The 21,785-nt window shown below is 45.4% G+C and overlaps 1 protein-coding gene across 3 annotated transcripts in view; it reads right to left on the bottom strand.

The window, feature by feature from the left end:
• PAPPA (pappalysin 1) overlaps positions 1-21,785 on the bottom strand; it is a 229,160-nt gene that overhangs the window by 85,578 nt on the left and 121,797 nt on the right. For all 3 annotated transcript variants that reach the window (XM_005301373.5, XM_042859693.2, XM_042859692.2), the window contains exon 10: positions 16,424-16,617. In XM_005301373.5, the coding sequence (XP_005301430.2) occupies positions 16,424-16,617 (194 nt within the window). The remainder of the gene's footprint in view (positions 1-16,423; positions 16,618-21,785) is intronic.

Below are 21,785 nucleotides of genomic sequence, written 5' to 3'. Positions count from 1 at the left end.
TGTGGAGCAGGGTTCGACTGTCAGACATTCAGCTGGGACTTATGGGAGCTGGTGCAGACGGGCCCCAATGAGAGAGAGACACACCACTCAGGGAGCCTGGCCTGGAAATCTGCAAGCTCCTACTTACTTTGCATAGAAACTGGACGGCAGAGCCCCAGCCACTTGCTCTGAAGAGCCTAAACCCTCAACTGGGCAGCCCGGGGGCCCAAACAAGAACGGCTATTTCTCATTTTAGACTGTAACCGTTAAAGCCTCTGTACTTAGAGTACCTGCAACTTTTTCCCTTCTTGCCAGCCCTAGTCAAACACCCTTTCGCTTTAGCCAGGGGTCTTAAGCTATGCCTGCACTGCAAACAAAAGCCCTTGCCCGAAGCCCTGTGAGTGTGAGTCAGCAAGCAACAGGCCAGCGGCAGGCTTTTAACTGCAGTGTGGACTTATCCTTAATGGCTACTGGGACCCACCAGGGTTAGTGATTAGAAGGCCTAGCAGCTGAAGCGCCTTCAGCACTTGCCTCCGAGTCGTGGTACACCTGGCATGCTACTGGTAACTTAGGGTATGTCTACACAGCAACTAGACATCCGTGGTTGGCCCGTGCCAGCCGACTCGGGCTTGCAGGGCTTGGGCTGCAGGGCGGTTTCGCTGCTGTGTAGACGTCTGGGCTTGGACTGGAACCTGGGCTCCGTGACCCTGCAAGATGGGAGGGTCCCAGAGTTTGGGCTTGAACCTGAGCCTGGAAGTCTACATAGCAATGAAACAGCGCAGCAGCCCAAGCTTTGCAAGCCTGATTGCTTGGCACGGGCCAGCCAGGGGATTTTCTTTGCTGTGTAGACATAGCCTCAGAGGTTTGGTTTACCCAGCGCTGAGCAGTTATAATAATTACGAAGGTCAGGAAAACCCTTTTGATCAACATATGATCTGCTGGAGGACAAACTGGATGCATTCAGTTCCTTAGGGAACTAATGAAAGAATTGCCACAAATAAATAATAAATAATAATAATAAACAGCTCCATTTCTAAAGTTTCTAGCTGGCCTCGCTGCAGAATGTTCTTTACGTTCACCCCAGCAAATTTGTCTGCAGGCCAGCTTTGGAAAAGCAGTGCCAAAGAATCTCAAATGCAGACTTAAAAAACATCTTAGCGTATCCCTCCAAAAGGAAATATTTAACCCTTTGATGTCAGAATTCGGAGGTTGTCCTCCCCAGTCAAGAAGAGGACATATTCTCAAGTATATTTCATCCAATAAAGCTACACACAGATGCAGCAGACAGTTTTCAGAAAGGCTTCTGCCTGCTTATTACCTAATATTAAAGCCAGGATGACTGCCACATATACATGACATGATTTCACTACTACTGCACAGTGGGGCCAGTCTGTACTAAAGGCTCCAAATTGCTGCTATTTGCTCTTCATTTAAGCTAGGAAATGGGATTTGGGGTTACAGGAAGGTGAAACTGTCTATACTAGTGATGAGTGAACCATTAAAAGGGTCAGAGTTTGGGTTCAAACAAACACCCAATAATCTGGCAGTTTATCTGAACTATCCAAACCTCAGGAGTCTGCAAAGCTGGGATGGAAATCTCACAGAAACAGGCTTACTCATGAGGTATCCAGCAATCCACTTTCAATTCCAGTCCAGAAATACCCAAAGAACAGCCTTTCTCCTGGCTTGGAGAACCTTTCGTTCTTGTCCCGTTCGGAACTAAGAAGTACTGAGGCAAAGTTTACGTGAACATCTTAGAAATTCAGCAAAGGCTCCGTTCTAGTTTGCTTGTAAGCCTCCATCTGAAGATTAAGGGTTCTCTTCAGACTATTCAATCCATTACAGATCTGTGCTGCTCTTGCCTTTTTCTCTTGTACGTTCCCCCGCATTTTCACAGAGCTGGGGCAAAGTGAGAAAAACCCACGGCATGGCCACCATCCTTCACGCCAAAGAACTGTATGCTGCTCATCAACCGTCTGCTTAATTCACTGGAGGCTGTTCCACCCTCTGGGTGAACACATCGATTCTATATGACTCCCAGATTCTCTTGGCTCAGGGGCGAGAGGAAACTTCATCTGTCAATTTCACCAATGTAACTAAGAGCTGAATTTGGCTCTAGGACTGGGAATCAAACCTATGTCTCCTGCACGGCAGTACAAAGTCCTACCACCAGGCTGCCGAGCAAGTTCTCAACAAGAATAGTTTCCTTTTGAATCTGGTACGGCCGCTGGCATCTGTGGCTTGAAAGTTACTGTGCTATTGGTCTGTCAATACATAGTCTCAATGCTGTCTTGGCTCATTGCCCCTTTGATCCATATTCTAGCAGGTTTCCTACTGATGAATCCCAATTTTCCATTGAGGTGTTTTGTTTTTTGGTTCATTGAAACGTGAGCTTTATACATGTTGAAACACAGTTACTGGTCTCACTGGCATTGCTTTTAGAGTGGTGTTACTGCATTGGCTTCAATGGAGTTACTGCTGATTTGTACTAGTGTAACTGAGATGTGGGTAAGTGCCCTTTATGTTAACAGCAACAAACATGGTAGTATTTGTTCTTATGGGAAAATGACATTATGAAGTGTATTGTATATAAACAGAGAGTATGAAAAAGAGGTATCTAATTAGCAGATTCTCCACTGGTGTAAAGCGGTGTAGCTTCACAGAAGTCCACTGGAGCTATATTGATTCACGTCCGCTGAGGATCTGGCCCTGGCTGTAAGTGTGTCTGAAATTACTACATGACTCAAGGCTACATAATTACAGCCTTATGCAAAATGTGGTTATTTCACTTCCAAAAGGTTTGTGTGAACATTGTGTTTGTTTTTTTAATCCATTTGGGTCTGCACATTCTGAGCTTTGCTTTGTCTTTCTGGTTCTAATGTACCCCCAACTCAAAGCAAATTCATTTAAAACCAAATGAATTTCAAATCAAAATCACATGAAACCATGACCTTCATCTGGTATCAATACAAAACCATAACTTAGTCCAGATTGGCTCGGAACTGGGCCCAAATTGGCCTGGATCCATACCCAAGTGTTCACAAGAGGTGAGTGATCTTTGCCGAACCTTTTGGCAAAGCTGGTTTGAGTTCTGAATTTATAATAAAACCCCAAACCAGGTGATTTTGCATGGGTCAGAGATTCATTGCAAACATTTCATTCAGACCTACTTAGTCACTAAAAAAAATTAAAATGGCAATTAAAGGTCTTGAGAACATGACCTATGAAGGAAGGCTGAAAGAACTGGGTTTGTTTAGTTTGGAGAAGAGAAGACTGAGAGGGGACATGATAGCAGTTTTCAGGTATCTAAAAGGGTGTCATGAGGAGGAGGGAGAGAACTTGTTCACCTTAGCCTCTAAGGATAGAACCAGAAACAATGGGTTTAAACTGCAGCAAGGGAGGTCTAGGTTGGACATTAGGAAAAAGTTCCTAACTGTCAGGGTGGTTAAACACTGGAACAAATTGCCCAGGGAGGTTGTGGAATCTCCGTCTCTGGAGATATTTAAGAGTAGGTTAGATAAATGTCTATCAGGGATGATCTAGGCAGTATTTGGTCCTGCCATGCGGGCAGGGGACTGGACTCGATGACCTCTCGAGGTCCCTTCCAGTCCTAGAATCTATGATTCTATGATTCTATGATTCTATGAATAACCTTGTTTAATAAATGCAGTTATACTACATGCCAGAATTTCTTGGGTAGCTACGAGTGTGATGCAGTAGTACCCTGCACCTTATGCCATCATTTACACAAGTGCAAAGCGAGTGTAGGTGTAAGTAAATGATGGCACAAATTGCAAAGCAACAGAGCATCTGAACTCATCGGAAGCATGGGGGCATTCTGTATAACACACTTTTGCCATGTGTTCCTGTTTATATATATCACACGGTTACTGTTTATTTAACAGAGTACTTTGGAATAAAGCTGTTGCATTGAAACAGTTGCATCACCTATACTAGCTCTGTTCGGAACTGTTCTAGTGTGGCAGTTCTTGTAACTACAGTGTAAATAACGGCGGTTTTCAACTAAGAAAGGGCATTGGTTCAAATGTCTAAACAGATTACAAATGCCAGCTAATATACATAAAAAGGCCATGGAGCACGTCGGATACAGCTCAAAGTAGGACCTTTGTACCTTTAGCTTCAAAAACCTCAGGTCACTCCCGTTAAAACTAAAATAATTTCTCAGCTAACTCTCCGCAGCAGTATCTCTTGCATCCACCTTTCACACCACCACTCACAAAAGGGTGACGTCATCGCAGATTGCTAAGTGCTTTAGCAGATTTTATATCCTGTCCAGGAGGAGGCAATGGTAAACAAAAGACACTAGCCAGAACATTATCATTGGCACAGTTGGGTTCCCAATTTAAATGTCTCAAAATTGGACAAGCCAGCACTGCCTATAGCAAAACGCTTGTGGAATAGCTCGCGGGGGTTGTGGTATTAGTGTCATTGTAAAGACAAACAATCTCATTCAACAGGCTTTTACGACCACTGGGCAGAGCAAAGAGTCTTTTTAAGGAGGAACCCATCTGGCATCAAGTCCCATTACAAAGTCAAGTTGCCAACAACAGAGAAAAGTGGCATGAATTTAGGCAGACAGAAGGGCAAAAAATGATCTCAATGGTCCTGATTCGATGGACGCAACACTGGTGAGGCGCTCGTGCACGTCTGAGCAGAATCAGGCCTGTTAAAACCTACCCGACAGCTTTCCCTCCCTATCCCCACACAAAGAGGTAGCAAAGATTGACTTGGATGGATAAAATACGCATCCGGCTATAGAAAGCCAGGCAGCGACAACAATTAATCCAAAAGGAGCTCTCGTATGATTATTAGTTGCCCATAATAAGAACATACTGACTAAGAAGATACTTGGGCAACAAAGACACTCGGACCCACCCAAACAATGAACAAAATTTCAAACAAAAACAACATTAAGCTGCAAAATTAAGATGAAGTGAAAGTGCAGGGCCCAATTCTGCAATGCTTACTCAAACAGAACTCCCATTGGCTTCAAGGGCTGAAGCCCTGGACCCTAAACAGCTATCTGGCCATCAATCTCTTTCCCTTAATAGCTCAAGTGCCCAGAACCACAGAACCATCAATGGCAGCTTGAGGGTAACGATGAGACAGCAAAGGCGCTCCACATGTTCTCTGAAAGTTTCTGGCTAAGCTTATAGTCGTGCAGCGGTTAATGTCAGCTCTGACCACACGGTCCCATTCAGGAAAGGTCAAAGGAGTGATTTTTCACTTAAAAACATCTGCGTGTTGAAAGAACAAAACCTTTTCATGTGCTGAAAAAGATGAGTTTCCAGGCCTTTTATTTTCAGCGTTAGAATCATGTTTTTTCAGTGGTGTGTAGGGTTATTTACCAAGACAATATACCGTATAAATGACATACAACCCCCAACACACAGAGCGTCCACAGGCAAGAATAAGTGAGGGCACCAACCTCCCTCTCCCTCTTTCTGTCTCCTTCTGTCTCTCTAAACTGCACAACTCTCTGCAATACTCAAGCAGGAAAGGAGTTGCCTTCTCTAGGTATGTGAGAACTTAAATATGCCTCAAATTTTAAAGGGTATCAGGAAAGAGGCACACATTTGCTCTGGCCTGTCACCAGACTTCAATTGGCTACAACATCCAGGGAGAAAATACACAGAGAAGAGATACTCTGGGTGGCAGCAGTGGTGTGTGTGTGTGTGTGTGTGTGTGTGTGTGTGTGTGTGTGTGTGTGTGTGTGTGTGTGTGTGTGTGTGTGTGATACATTTGTACTTCAACAATCAACAATCAAAGTACTTTGGCCTCATCTCAACTATCCAGCCATACGTCAGCAGGCACAAATTGAAATTAAATGGTCTTGTGGCTTGTTTTTCTTAACATCTGAAAGGATGGCTTGTGGGGTGTAAACCAGAAAGAGCACACGCGCTTCCCAGGGCTTCTTTGGCGGTCGGACTAAAACTGCTGACTAACAAAACTGCCACCACATAAATGAGTTCCCCTAAATGAGTTGGACCATCCAAGGAGACCCTTCCTAGAGCAGCAGCCAGTTGCTTCCTTTGGCATGCAACCGTTCACATCTGCATCCAAGTGCGATTTTGCTGCAGGTGTCTGGGCAAGCCCGTCACTTTTATCAGACTGCAGAACAGCTCCGGTAGCTCTGATGAGCTTCAAACTTTGATGAATGAAACCAGAAGAGTGTTCGGAGCATTTCCCCCCAGAACTTCCCAGGATAGTGAGGGAATTCACAGCTACTCCAGTCCCTGTCTTTCCCAACAGAAATGGGAGCGCAATCTGTGAGAGAGAGCTCACAGCTACTCCAGTCCCTGTCTTTCCCAACAGAAGTCACAGTAGGGAATAAAGCAGGAGCACGGTCTATGAGAGAGAGCTCACAGCTACTCCAGTCTCAATCTCCCCCAGGTGTAGTCCCTTCAGAAGATAGAGTAGGAGTGATCACAGCTGTTGCAGGCTCAGCCGATCTCAGAAATCACTACCGGGGATAGAACAGAAACTCCATATTCCAGTACGGTTTTCCAATAGTTTATGGTAGGGAATAGTGCAGGTCTGTATCAGGGAGGAAGCTACTTGACTCTGAAGGCTGGGTTTTCAAGGTATTAAAGTGCCTGAAGATGCAGATAGGTGTCTAGTGGGATTTTCAAAGCTCCAAACCAGGTTAGACATCTAACTCCCAATGAAACTCAGTGGGAGTTAGGTGTCCAACATGCATTTCTTTAAGCACCTAAATACCTTGGAAAATCTGCCACTCGTTGACTTCAAGGGCCTGCATTAAAACACCCGCATGGTTAATGCTTCACACAAGTTTCATTTATATTGGAAACAAAGGCCACATCTTTAAACCCTAGAAGTGCAAGCTGAGTTCATAAGAAATGTGCAGGTGCAGTCAGCTCACTCTTTGCACAAATATATATGGGTGCATGGAAAGTAGGTGATCGCCAGTTTGGTATGTGTAATTCCCTGCTTGCTCACAAGCATACATTCTTTATGGCCACAGTTCAAGCATGCCACTGGGAATCAGGACATGTAAGTTTAAAGTTCCTGGCTCAGACTCACTGCATGACTGTGAACATGTCACCTCTACTCTGGGACTTAATTTTCTCATTATTGCTCTGCCTCAAAGGAGTGATGTAAGGATTAATTAACAAGTGATAGTGAAGTCACCTCTGCTAGAAGTGCAAAGCGTTATAATAACTTAGAGCCGTGCTGTGACCCCCTTACTGACATTAGTGAGTAGTTATGCACAAGAGCAATCCGAGTGAAATCAGGTGGGAAGGAGACCAAAATGCTCTGCGGAAATGTGTGCTACCATCCCAGACTCACACACATAGCCAGTGGGACTGCTCATGTCAATAACACTAGCACTGAGTCCGAAGTTCACAACATGGCCCCTAGGCATCCATGATTGAAAACTGGGTCCTGAGGGCCTAGTTGTGGGATCAGATATATTGCACAGCTTCCACTGATACCAATGGGCTTTGCACCTATTCCTCTGAGTGGAGAATTAAGCCTGCTTTTTGGAGCTGCTGCGCATCCGACACTCCTACTGAAGTGACTTCAAAGGGAACAGGGAAAATCAGGCCTTAAGGCCAACCTTTTCAAACATGGTCACTAATTTTGGATTCCTCAATATTAGGTCCCTGAGTTGAGGAACCAGTGGCCAATGGTAATAGGCCAGTTTATACCAGCTGAGAATCTGGCCCCAAGGTCTCGCATTTTCAAATCCAGCGAGTGATCTTGGGTGCCGGACACCTCTTCAAGTGGCTTGACTTTCAGACACTGGCAGAGTGAGCACCCATCCCCTGAACATCATCCCTCGTGAAGGTGCCTCAAGTTGGACACCCAAAAATTGAGCGATACCTAGAGATGGTGGTCCTTTAGAATCATAGAATATCAGGGTTGGAAAGGACCTCAGGAGATCATCTAGTCCAACCCCCTGCTCAAAGCAGGACCAATCCCCAAGCAGGACCAAATACCTTTCTGACAAGGTAGGCCTAAATGCCTACAATGCTCTGGACCAGCAGCCCAGACAAGCCTTCATTTAAAAGAAAAACATAAATTCTCCACTGCTGGCATGAGAAAGTTTACTTTCAGGCTTAAAGAAATGAGCGTGTGGTTTTGAGGATGGCATTCCGTTCTGCTGAAGAACAGCACCCTGCATGTCTGTGTATCTGTGGCTTTGTAGCTACATTACAATCTTGGAGAGCTCTGTTTACATATTTTACATGTTTTCTTGTGCAGAACATGAAACCAAATGACATAGTAAAGGCCATGCTGGCTTCGCTCCTGCACCCCTCTTCATCTTCTTCCTCTTATTATTATTTTTAAATTCAATCAAAACTAATCTACAAGCATATTTTTAACCTAGCTTGATTGACTGGCAGTGCTTTAAGCAGGTTTTATTTCCTGCTGCAAAGGGAAATTATGCAAACTACGGTGAAGCTGCATAGTGGGGAGTCAGAGGAGGGTTGGGGAGGGAGTGGGAAGAGAAATGCTGTGATCCCTTCATGCATGAACAATGCGAACGTGGTGATGCATTTATGCACAATCATTCCACTCGGAACAGAGAGGGACCTGAAACAAACAATCCAGATGGGATGTAGGGGAGCTACCCCACGTTTACTGCTGTACATGCTGTGAATCACAAGGGTACAGCAGCCGCAGATGGAGATACCGGCAGGTGGAGTGGCAAGAGCAAAGGAGGGGAGATGTCTCCATTCACAAGAGTTTACGCTAACGAGCACTCTGATTGTACCAGGTACCCACTTTCCATCTCACTGATGAGACGGGGGTGCCAACCAGGCTTGTTTTCTGTTCTCTGTGTGTATAACAGACAGGATGATAGAATGATGTACTGTACTGGTTCCCTGAAAATGCAGATAAGGCTTTTTGTTAGAGAAAAGCTCGACCTACCTTGCCTCAAGTTCTGGCCTTAATTTACTACCAATGTTACGGACTCCTGATCGTGTTTTGCTAGTGGCAAATGCCTCCAGGTCCTAGGCAGGCAGGAGCAGTTTCCAGTACCTGAGGACTTCCAGTTTGACCTTCATTTCTGAAAGGGTCAGAACAAACCTCTCTGCGAGTCCTGATGGGGGCTTTGTTCACTGCATCATCCTTTGTTTCTTTTATCTAATTTCTGAACAGTACACGAAGGGAACACCGTGTACCAGCCCCTGGTCCTCACTGTTCTGTTCCCTTTAGATGACTTGCACATGTGCTCTTGAAAAATTATTCTGAAAACCAAAGGGGAGGGGAGGGGGAAATCCCTCCAGTGTTTGGTAAAATAGCTTGGAATCTCCTCTGACATCTCACTATGTTTTCTTGCTATCCTCCTCTCGTGAATTGGCCTGAGGCTACTACATTCACCGTGTGGGCTGAGGGTTTACTACTGCAAGGATGAAATAAATGCTGAAGGAAGTGGGTGGGAGAGAGGCCATTGTTCTAACAGGGAATGCAGTTAAGTGATTAGCATTCTACCCTTTTTACTATCTACTCCCTGCTTGCCCATTAAGCTAACTGTCTTTTCCAACCTTCTCCGTACAATTCAGCCTTTTCATGCCGGACAGCACACATGGAAATCCTACTCCTCGTTCCATTTTACTTTGAACTGTAGATTTCCTCAAAACACCGATCTGAGTTATGCACAGGCGGGATGGTGTCACTATTGAGGGACATCCTTCTAGCTTCCCAGGTGACCCATCTCCAGCATGGTACAGGGGACAGAAGATCAACGATACTAGGTGGCTGGCAACGCCCTTGTTGGACTGCAGCAGATCGATGAAAAAAAACACTCATCAATAGCAAAAGAGCTGAAAAATCATGTTTTCCCAGAGAGAGGTGATAAGAACAGACCCCCATGAATTTGAACCAACCTTTAAGATTTGAAAATACCAGGATTACGTCTTTCATTTACGAGGGCCTCTGAATTTCCTAGTTCCGGGAAGCAGGACAGTCTAATCCTAGCCAGTGTGGCCCAGTGGACAGGGTACCACCTAGGATTCAGGAGGCCTAGGTTCTACTACTGTGTACCTGCTGGGTGACCTTCAACAAGTGACTTCACTCTCTATGCCTCAATTTCCCCATCTGAAAGCCCCCAGCTCACAGTGGGGCTGTGATGAGGCTAAATTAATTCATATTTGTAAAGCGATTGATGATGCGCTAAGTGCCACTATTAAGCCATGGAGTGGACGTGCCAGAGATCTCCTGGGAAAGACCACTCTTTTGAGATTTCCAGCCCAGTTCGGCACAGTGGAGAGGCCAGCTCCTTGGCAGACTCAAACCTGCTGTCAGTGGCCAACTGAGGACTCCCTTGGCGTGCCGGAAGCATGGGTGGCATATGGCCACTGTAGTAGCTCCTGCATCAGACCTTTCTTGGCTCTGGTGCACGCGCGTGGCTGGTGAAAAAAGGGGTGTGGCCCCAGTGCTACTATTTTAAGTCAGTCTGAGCTGCTGGACTAGCCACATGGCATAAGACAAAGCCTTTAGGCCAGGGACCCAGTTATCTGGTCAGTAGACTCTGGGCCAAGGTCTGGACAAGCATTCTGATTTTGAGGACTTATCTGAACCGAACTCAGGCACTCAGGAGGATCACGACTAGAAATCCATCTACATGAGCAGAGCATAGGCTTGAAAGAGAAACCTACAGTCCTTTTGCAATAGAAAGCAACTAGGACCCAGCTCATCGTTTTCCAGAACCGGCCTCTGCTCACTCATGGTTCCACCACTAATGGTTCCTCTTAGGATATATCTGCACAGCAATTAATCACCCGCCACTGGCCCAGCTCAGCTGACTTGGGCTTGGGCTGTAAAATTGCCGTATAGGTGTTCGGGCTCCCTGGGAGCCTGCGATGGGGGAGAGTCCCAGAGTCCAGGCTTCAGCCTGAGCCCGAACGTCTCCACAGATTTTTAGCTGTGCAGCCCGTGCCCCACGAGCCTGAGTCAGCTGATGTGGGCCAGCCACGGCTGTGCCGTGGGTCTTTTATTCCAGTGTAGACGTACCCTTAGCGGGATTCTGCTGTCAACCACAAGGCTGGCAGTTCAAAGCTTGGATGTGCTACCAATAACCAAGACATTTGCAAAGCAAATCATCTTATTAAAACTGGGGATTGTTTCTCAATCCAAGCACAAGGGAAATGTCACCGCTGAAGAGCAGGAGCACGTGGCTTCTAATGCGGATGTTCGGACAGGGCCACTCACAGAGCCAAGAGACAGACACCTTCCCTTGTCTCAAGCAGGTCACCTCAAAGGAAGTGGCAGGTTTCCTCTTTTCCCCAGCCCCATCCAGGATTATTATATTTATTGGCATCGCCAGATCTTCGGGGAATTCTCTTCTGAGCTATATTTATTCGTTGAAATAAAACTATGTGGCAGAAACCTGGGAGTGGATTCTTCATCCCTGTCAATGTCATTACTGTATTTGCTCTACTCCCCCCTGCCCGGTCCCCATTTTGCTGTGCTGTTATTTCCTTTATGCAGGGGACTCTCTCTCTCTCCTAGTGCACAGAACATCAGCAGGTCAGCGGTTCTGTAATTCTAGAAGGCCTTTTGCAGCAGGTAGAGCAATGTGCTTATTGCGTATGCGCATGGGTGTGTGCAAGCGTAAGAACTGAGAGAGAGGGCACAGAAGTAACAACAGAACAACAATCCCCTTCCGTGACTTCTTACTCCAATGAGAGTCCCTGTTTGGTGACCCTAGGCAGCACAGGGTATATTCAGCAGTCTGGGAGCTTAAGAGCCAGAAAGAACCACAGGGTCCCTCTGTGTCCAGCAGACTTAATACAAAATCTCCTTTAGATTAGTTACAACTGAGCCCTGCTTCCTTTCTATCCAGGGGACAACACAGGTACCGGCAGCAAACATAAGCTGAATATTTACACGGTGACTGCTGTAATCAGCTTCTGCACAATTGGGAGGAAATGCAATCAAGGCCTGCTAAGCTATTTAGGGGCTGGCACTGTAGGTCGCCAATGCAAACATCGGCTTCTGGGTCCTGCACGCCATGTTGATGTAAGTGGGATAATCACAAGCAGGGCTCGCTGGAAGTGCAATAGTGAGCTATCCAAAGAGTCTCTTTTTATTCCTTTATTAAAACCACTTAACGGCTCAATGGGAATTAAACCACAAAAGAGTTAGCCATCCACAAGTGGGAGCGATGCCAACCAGAGGTGAGGCGAAATGGCCTCCCAGGCCCCCTGTGGTCACTGCACACACGCGAGCGCTCCATCTGCTTTTCGCTCATAAAACAGTGGATTTCCCTTCAGAAGATCTCCAAGGTAAACAATCCTTCCTGAAACTAGCCTGTTAGTGTTGGTGTGGACTTCCTGTAAAGGATAATAGCAAAGGCAAAGCTGTGCCGAAAGCACAACAACGAAAACAAAACAACAACCCCGAAACACAAGAGCGCGGTTTGATACAACCTGCTCTACAAACAAACCAACCCCTCCTCCAGTGCTAATGGTGCTGTTGGAAAATAAGGGAAACACATGCACAATGAGAACGCTGACCCAATACGTAGCCTTCTAGCCAAACCTGCCTCCTCAAATCCCAATGGAAAGCAATGCGGCCTCCCATTCACACTCTGTCTAGCCCACAGCAGGCTCCCTTCCTTAAAACTCTCCACTGGCGCAACTTCACTCATGGTGGCAACAGTGGAGGTCCTAGTGTAGACGGGGCGAGCCGACATGTTAACCACTGTGTCGTCTAATGCAGGGGTTACTAGTGTGGGGGTCGGGGGACGCATTCATCCTGCCGTCCCATATTTCTAAAAGGGACCTGGTGAGGTGCCAGCTAAATGGGAAGAGGGGGCTCTCAGGGGCTGCCAATATGGAAAATGTCTAGCCGTCTCAAAGTAGGTCTCTATGGCACAGTGGTTAAAGAACTAGTGGCCACGCCAGCACTCCCACTTGAGCGTCACCTACAGTGACAGCAAGACGGAATTGTCAGAAACAGGGCTAATGCAGACATGGGGTCCTATCTTCAGCTGCTGGACATCGACTTAGCTCCACTGATGTTAGTGGCGTTTCACCAACCTACACTAGCTCAAGTCCTGTAAAGCATTACACCAGCCTCAGCGACCGCCAGCACAAGAAAAGTTCCAAGGAAATACCACCGGCACAAGGCATGTGCCCTGATACTAATTCTCAAAGCATTTATGGAAAAGAGAAGAGCCTTAAAAACCTACTGAAAGGTTTGTAGGTTGAAGAGTTGCCCAACAGTGTGGAGCTTGCCCAAAAACTCCTTGTCCATCAGTAACAGATAACTGGTTGTCCCTGTATCAGAAGATGAGAAACTTAGAAATCATCAGAGGATGAGAACTTAGAAATCAAGAAAATACTGCTTAGGTACAAGTAACTTGGCATTTGTGCAATGTTTCCAACTGGTCCAATTTGGCTTTAAATGTGACACTATTAGTTCTGAGACTATTTCTTAATCAGCTCTGAACAGTGGCTGCCAGGAAAGTAGAAGTGGCTGGTCTATCGTTTTCGCCTCGGTGGAAAGTGTGACTACTTAAAAGGGGAGGGGAGGTTTGGCCTCTCCATTTTTCAAATTTATACCTGTGTGCCAAGATTGTGTCATTCTTTACAAGCATTTTGGATATTGGATATCCAAAAACAGATTGGATATTGTAGCTTCTCTTTTTTTCTTAGTATTTCAACATTCATCAATCTAGTACTCATGACTAACCCTACAATAACAAAACAAGTGCAATCCAGTACTCATGGGTAATCTTAGAATAACAAACAAATGTGTGCAATACAGTTCTCATGAACAACCAACCCTACCATACCAAGCAACTGGGTTCAGTCCATTGCTTGTAAACCAACCCAGAATAGCTAACAAATGTGATCAGGCCAATACTCAGAAGCCACTCTACAATATCAAGTAAAGGCACTGAGCCCAAGACTTATGAATAACATGACAGTAACTAACAAATGTGAGCAACCTACTGCTCGTGAACAACCTCTGACAGAAATAAAGTTGTGGTGAGAAAACAATTTCAAATATCCAAAGATGGGGGGGGGGGGGAGAAACACCCTAAGTGACTTTAAAAAGACAGTACTTAAAGTGTTTTTAAAGCACCTTGATAGTGCCATTTTAATTCCTGAAAGCATGGATAGTTAGCAAACAGTGAGCTTGTGTATTTTGTGTATTATCATGTTCCACACTCATTTCAGGGGATTCAGATGGGAAAAGCCAGCACAAATGCCTCTTTATTTTCAAGCCAAAGACTACAACACCATGAAAAACTATAACTGAAAATACACACACACACACACACACACACACACACACACAAACACTCTCTCTCTCAACTCTGAATAATATTCTGATGGGGAAAGGCATCCCTTCCACCAGTAATCTCAGTAGAAAAAAAAAGTCACAGGCCTGGGTGCTTTGGGCAGATAATGAAGCTGGAGGTATTAGCGCTTCACTGATTGTCACATGCAGTGATTAGAGAGAGGTCTTAGGTTACTTTTCACCCTGTCAGGGCTTCTTGTTAAGATGCTGATGGCGTACTGCCTGGTCTAAGTATCAGAGGGGTAGCCATGTAAGTCTGTATCCACAAAAACAATGAGGAGTCCGGTGGCACCTTGAAGACTAACAGATTTATTTGGGCATAAGCTTTCATGGGTATGATGCATCTTCAGATGCATCTGAAGAAGTGGGCTTTTTACCCATGAAAGCTTATGCCCAAATAAATCTTTTAGTCTTTAAGGTGCCACCAGACTCCTCGTTGCCTGGTCTAAATGTTCCACAGTGATATGAAATGAGCTGTTCTGCAAGTTATGAAGCTGCCTTGGTCATGTGGAAAACAATGGCTCCATACACATATGTCTTTAGCTTCAGAAGGTCAATGAACTTAATGCACTAGTGCAATGGGAATACAGCCACATACATACAGACTCCATGGTTGTTAACGGGGACACACCCTGGGCCCTTGAGCAACAAAAGTACAAGGGCCTTCCTGTTGAGCTAAAGGAATATCCTTTATCTGGGAGTGTCAGCTCTTATGGGCACTGTGGCCAGCCACAAGGGGAAGACAGGATCACATGCATTGAGCCTGTGTGATGCAACGGTGTCCCGTATGTACATTTTTGTAATGAGGCTGTGACAACCTCGTCTCGACTGGGTACAACAAACATGCCTGACTTGTGGCCACACAGCAGGTTTTTTTTCCCCAAAGCATGACTGTATGTCACCTACTTCACTGCCTACCCGTATTTGTATTAGTACACTACGAAAACAGATCTGCTGTCCCATAGTGCCTCAGCCGGGGTAGAGTGCCCGGAGCACATGCACGCCGAGCAGCGCCAGAAGCATATTAGACCATGCATTTTGGAATGTTTTAATGCACAGAGACCGGAGAGGGAGGAGGAGCAGTGGCACCCGTGCACAGCAAAAATAAAAGAACATACCAAAAGGTAACCACAAGGCAACCCCGTGCAATCCCAGGCTGCTAGTAAGGGTGACTCTGCCATGATACTAACTCAATACTAACGGCACTTTGTGTTTTTGGAGTGGACTTTGTCACTAACTGGTTACGGATTCATGTACAATATAAACTGGACCAAGTGGTCCATATACCATTGTTCTCCCTTGCAGGCCTCTTGGAAGTGTTTAGAATGTATAATTCACAGTTAAATCTTTTGCTGTATACGTTGACATTGAACTTCCCTCTACACTGCCCTCCCATGACCCATTCTAGATAACCATGGCTAGTTCTACCAGGGAAAAAGGTAGCGGGGACAGTTTACTTTAGAGAAGAGACAACTCATGACAAAAGTATACAAAGTAATGAGTGGTACAGAGCAGGTCGATCGATCCCCGCTGTTCACCCTTTCTCAGAATACACGAATGAGGGGACATTCAATGATACTGAAAAGTGACAAATTCAAAACTGTTAGAAGAAAATATTCCTCCCTACAACACACAGTTAACCTTTGGAATTCACTGCCACAAGATAGCATCAAAGTCAAGAGATTCCAAAAAGGATTCAATATCAATACAGATAGCAGGGCTATCCAGCCTGACAAGCAATAGATATGAATAAACAAATGCTTTGGAAGGGATAGAAATGTTCAAGCTTTGGTATATAAGATAACTTTAACTAATGGGCTTTAGGAGGAAACCTTTCTTGGGGGCAGGTTATCTTATAATTGCCTCTTGCAGAGTTCTTCCTCTGAAGCAGCAGGTACTGGGCACTTTTAGACAGGATTCAAGAGCAGAGAGACCAGTAGTTTGAGCCAATTCCTACCCGGTCATTAGAGGCAGAATCTAGAGCTCATTTCTGCTTGGCAGACTCATACTGAAGACAGCTAGCATCAGTAGGTTTCCTTATCCAAGCTGCAAGTTAACTGGGTGGATCTATGGATGGAAGTTTTGCATGGTTGGACTTAGCTTTATAGCAGGTGAAGAGGGCTTGGGTCTTCCTTACCTGAGTTGCTGCTGGCTGGCCAATGACCACCCAGCCTGGGCACTCCTGGTCACTATGAGAGACTGACACGTTGGAAGCCCACTGGTCCAGGAAGCCTTTGGGGGTATAAACCCCACAGTCTTTGATGCTGGTCATTTGCTCAAACTCCTCACATACACCATCACCGTCATGGAAGTAGCACCTGCTGGGCTCGTCTGCAGTGAGAAATCAAAGAGGAGTAATTACTAAGGACTTCCCACACTCATCTGTGTCCCCAATTGCTTGGATCACAATAGGCCAGGCAAAGGAAGTGGTAATGCATCCCCCGTCCAGGTCCATGTGCAGTAACGGTAGTGGGCATTTAGCAGCGCAAGGTGAGATGATTTTAAAAAAGTAGAACAAATAAAGAATGCAGCTCTTCTGCCATATGAAAGTCCCCAAGATACTTCCTAGCCTGTGTTTTCCCTGCATATTTTTACCTGTAGCCATTTTAAAAGAATCTTACTAAAGCATAGTGCTGAGATAGAAAATGCACTTACAGGGCCAAATTCTTAGCTGGCAGAACTTCATTGACTTTGATGGAGTTAAGCCAACAGAGAATTGGGTCCACAATGTTTCCCCTTTTGTTCTTAAAAGACACTTGCAAAACGACAACAACTGAATTCAGTGATGGTCAATGCTGCCAAACGAACAGCCCTAGGGAGAAACTAAAGGCCAAATGTATCTGTTTATTCAGATACAGCGTGGGCAGAGGGAGGGTAAACTTGCCACACACACATACCGCCCCAACCGATGTGACTTCGACTTGACCTGGAAGGATCAGAAGCAAGAGGGGACTTAAATCTCTTTATTCATTTATTCTGTGGCTTCTCTAATGAGACCGCCAACAAAGATGCCCATTAGTGCCAGATTTCTGAGGTTGCATTTGTGACGCTCACCCAGTAGGAACTGAACTGAGCCCAACCCTCTCCTTTTAAACAGACCTCAGACCAGTAATGACTTTCAGTCACTGAAGGCCTCACTGAGAATTAAATCTCTGACCTATCAGTATCCCAGTTTATATCATGTTATCATTGCCAAGCATCCAGTCCCAATATACTGTTGTATTTTTGTCTGGTAAAGAAGTTACTGCAAAAATGGTAGGAAACTGGCATGAGCTGCTAGTTGGAATGATGGCAGTGACCCCCCATGAGAATTGTATCAGTAGCATCGGACTTTTCTGGAGATAGGTGTCAGAAAATTCAATAGTCACTCAATTCTGAGTCACTTCCAAAATACTAAATCCCCTGTTTATTTTTCCTCATAGTTTACACAGTGAAATACCATTGTATGAGCCAGAATAAATCGGTTTATTATAATTCAATTATGTAATGAGTTTCTCCTCCCCTCCCCCCACCCGCCCCAACGTAAGATTCTAATCCCTTAATATCAGGCCTGGTCAAAAGAGGGGAAGGTAACAAGAAGTCAATGAACACTTGCATTCTGCATTCCCTTGCTCCTGAGATTTGTGGCCAACCTGGAATGGTGCTTAGAGCCACCTAAAGAGGAACTCCACCATTTCATCCCTCTTCAGCTCTTTTCCTAGTTATCTTTCCTTCACATATGCACTAACGCTTTCAGACAGCTCTCTGAAATGCCTGGGTCACTCTGGTATCAAGTGGCCAAAACTGTGTACAGTCTTCAGAAAATTACATCCCAGATTAAGGGAGGATCTGAACAGATATTTCCAAGAAATATTCAGGTCTGGAAAGATGGTGGTAAATAACCAAAAGTAAAACACCACTTATTCTTTGGAAAAAAGGTTTTATGTTCTCTTATAAAGAGACCGATTTCCTTAAAAAGTGCAAGCAATTAAAGACCGCCAAATTTTTAAAAAATGACTTTCCCTTATAGACAGACACATGGCAAGTACAGACACACTGAGGCAGCTTGCTCACTGACACACACTGACTGAGACACACATTTATTGACAAACACATGTACACGCAAATGCACTCACATATCCCACCGATACTCATACATACACACAACCCCCATGCAGGGATAGCCCTACTGACAGAGACACTCTCCATCCACACTATCATCCTACACATACACATTTAGACACAATCTCCACAAACAGACTGATTTTTCACTATAGGCATTGGAGTAAGCACAGAATTTATATAACCAATGTTCTCCTTTACTGTTTCCAAATGTTCCCTCCTAATGCGATGATAAATGTAATGGGCCTCTGATAACATCATGTGTTTGGGATAAAAGAATACTCAAGACCTGCTCCAATCAGATGACTTAATTCATATTCACATGGAGAGGAAGCTGCCTTCGAATAACTGTGATCCAGGCCAGTGTGTGATTCTTACAGAGGCTAATTTGTTCCTGATTATGTTTAAGACCCCAATAAATCTGTCTGCTCGGAGTCTGCAAAACCCAAGGGAGGAACAGAATGGAGAGACAGAGATGTCTGAATTAAATGGAGACTGCCCAGATGATTAGCAAACAGCAATGTGGTGTGTGTGTGTGTCCCATCTCCAATTCCAGTCCCAATGAGTCAGTGTGCTCTGCCCTTTATTACCTGTCGGTAACACTGGCCGAATGGCATTACTTATGTGAGCCAATAGAAGATCAGGTGTTCAGTCAATGATGTAAGCTTTGAAAAATGAGGGAGGAAAAGTGGTTTTACAACTGCATTTTGCTTTTTAAGGGAATGTGTTCTTGCCACTAGCAAATCATTCTGAAACATTTAAAGATGTCCTTTTATGGGGGGAATAAATACTGGAAAGTTTCCAACCTCGTGGCTTTGAATTTCAAGAGGCCTCCAAAGCTCATCACATGAACACTCTCACATAGGAATGAATCCCAAGAGGCTGATCTTTCTGAACTTTGTAGATGCAGAAGGGGTGCACGTCAGAATCAAGGTGCTAGCCAGTGCCCAAACTAACCGTGCGTGGGTGACTGAAGGGAAACCACAGAGCCTGATTTTCAGGGGCGCTGAGTAGCTGCAACTCCAACAACTCCTGTTGCCTTCAGATGGGGCTTTGGGTGCTCAGCACATCTGAGAATCAGAGCCACAGTTTTCATACCGCACTTGGGTAATGTTCTGGGTCAGGTCTTCCTGAGACTTCCCTCACTACTTGTGAAAAACTATGAGCTTGACTCCGTGGCACGCATCAGGCATAACTCCACTCAGTCAATGGAATTATATGGACTCAGAATCAGAAAGAGGAGAAGTGGCCCCTATATTTCACAATGGTCAGGACAATACTAGTTACTCTAAGCAGTAACAAATACATCCATGCTTTCTTTTCCCCATCCTTATCAGCCCCAAATCTCCCCTTCAGCACGGTTCCAGTCCATTCATACGTCCACTCCTTTCGGGCAATTTTATTGCATTCTAAAATAAAGGACTCTTCAACACTGCTCTTGTCGGTCATTCTGAGAAATCTGGCAAGGGCCTTGGTTGGCCAGAATGTACTGGCAAAGCGTGAAAGACTTTACCCAGCTCCAACCACCAAATCCGATTATGCCAGGGACTTCCATTCCTAGTGGAATAGGACAGCAGTTCTTTGTAAGACCCATGGCAAAGTTTCACCAACTTTGGAAGCAATGTTTCCAAAGCCAGAAGGGTGGCAAAGACTGGATGTGTGCAAAGTAAGGCAGGGAAGGAAGCAGGAAGTAACACTGAATGCAATCACATTTGGCCAAGTGATAATCTCTTCTCCTGAGAGACATCTGTGATGATAACCTGGTGTTTTTTTAATTGATATTTCTTTCCCAACAGCCTGTTTCAACCTCCAGTCTACTCTGCTAGGCATCAGTCAAGATCAAGGCTAATTGTGCTACACCTATATACACAACTGTGAGGGCATGGTCTCCAGTTGCATGACCTGACCTACAACGAGCTCCGTGTGCACACTGTGAAACTCATCACTGGATCAGGACTAAGCCAAAACACAATTTATGAAGAATCTAAAAGCATGGGCCTTTAGGATAGTTAATACTTCCCCCTGAATTATTTGCAGTGGACTCTTCTTTTCATTTTATTTATCAGGCACCAAATTAGGTGGAAGGCAGAAGGCACTTGGATAGGAGCTACTGCTCTTACCAGGCCCTGTTGTGCACTCCATCGCTGTACAAACCAGGCCAGGGTTTAAGGAGACCATGTGTGGTGGCGGTAAGCAGCACCCACTGTAGAATCATAGAACGTCAGGGTTGGAAGGGACCTCAGGACATCATCTAGTCCAACCCGCTGCTCAAAGGAGGACCAATCCCCAGACAGATTTTTACCCCAGTTCCCTAAATGGCCCCCTCAAGGATTGAACTCACAACCCTGGGTTTAAGCAGGCCAATGCTCAAACCACCGATCTATCCCCCCCCCCTTCCCTATGTTTAACCGCTTGAGCTTCACGGAGAAACTAGACTCTAACTGTGTCTAGTAGCCTCAACAAAAAATCCCCTTTATTTTACTTACATCTGAGTCTGATCTCCTCCCTAACACAAGGAATACTGCAGGCTCCATCTGCCATTTCCTGACATTCCCTTTCGCTGGATAGGACCCAGATTCCTTTGTACAGCAGGGTTCATCTCACCTCCTGGTACCAGTTGCACGGATAACGACAGTTTTGCCTTTGTGCTTCTTTCTATTGCTAGTTGCTTGCTCCTTGTACTGTGTTAACTAACAGAGTTGCTTTTCAGTTGGAAGTTGTGTCTAATTTTAACCGCTCAGCCTGGAAGGGGTCCTGAAGCGGCGCAGCGGCTGACAGTGAGCAAGAGTGACATAAAATAATTAATACCGATGCCAAAATCAAATAAAATTCTGGAACAGCAAAACTGCTGCAGGGGCAGCAGTTGGGAATGGGAGATGGAATCTCTCTGGAGGTTTTGATACAGATGCCCAAAGACCCTGAGCTGAACTCTGAAAGAAACCAAAGTAAGAATCCAGGCAATCCAAGTTCCCTTCCCCCCTACAAAACCATCAGTGCAGGCCCTGGAATTTTTAAGCCAGACCTTGCCTCTTTTTCTATCTGCTTTGTGCTGTTGGCAGGAGGAAAACTCCAGCTTAGCCAGCTGATAGGTTTGCTCCGGAACAGGACAGTCTCTGAATGGCACATGCGAGCTCTCTGCTAAGCTCTGTGGACCCTCGTGTAGGGGATATGGCTGAAGAAAGAGGTATGGCAAGACCACTGCTGCTTTCCAGTGAGCCCCAGACTTAGCAACCCACAGCAGCCCGGAGTCTCGTCTCCATCATTCAGGGGCTAACGTGTTGGGGTGAGGATGGAAAACCATCTTTAGCATGGCTCCCCAAGCACAGCTCCCAACAGCAGAAAATTCAGCTCTCAGCATCCAGTGTTCCCATTTCTCACTGGGTTCAGAGGTAAGAGAA

Source organism: Chrysemys picta, chromosome 18 (genome assembly GCF_011386835.1).
Source record: "Chrysemys picta bellii isolate R12L10 chromosome 18, ASM1138683v2, whole genome shotgun sequence".
Classification (NCBI taxonomy): Eukaryota; Metazoa; Chordata; order Testudines; family Emydidae; genus Chrysemys; species Chrysemys picta.
The sequence above is the reverse complement of the archived record's forward strand: the minus strand, read 5'-3'. Positions and strand labels throughout refer to the sequence as shown.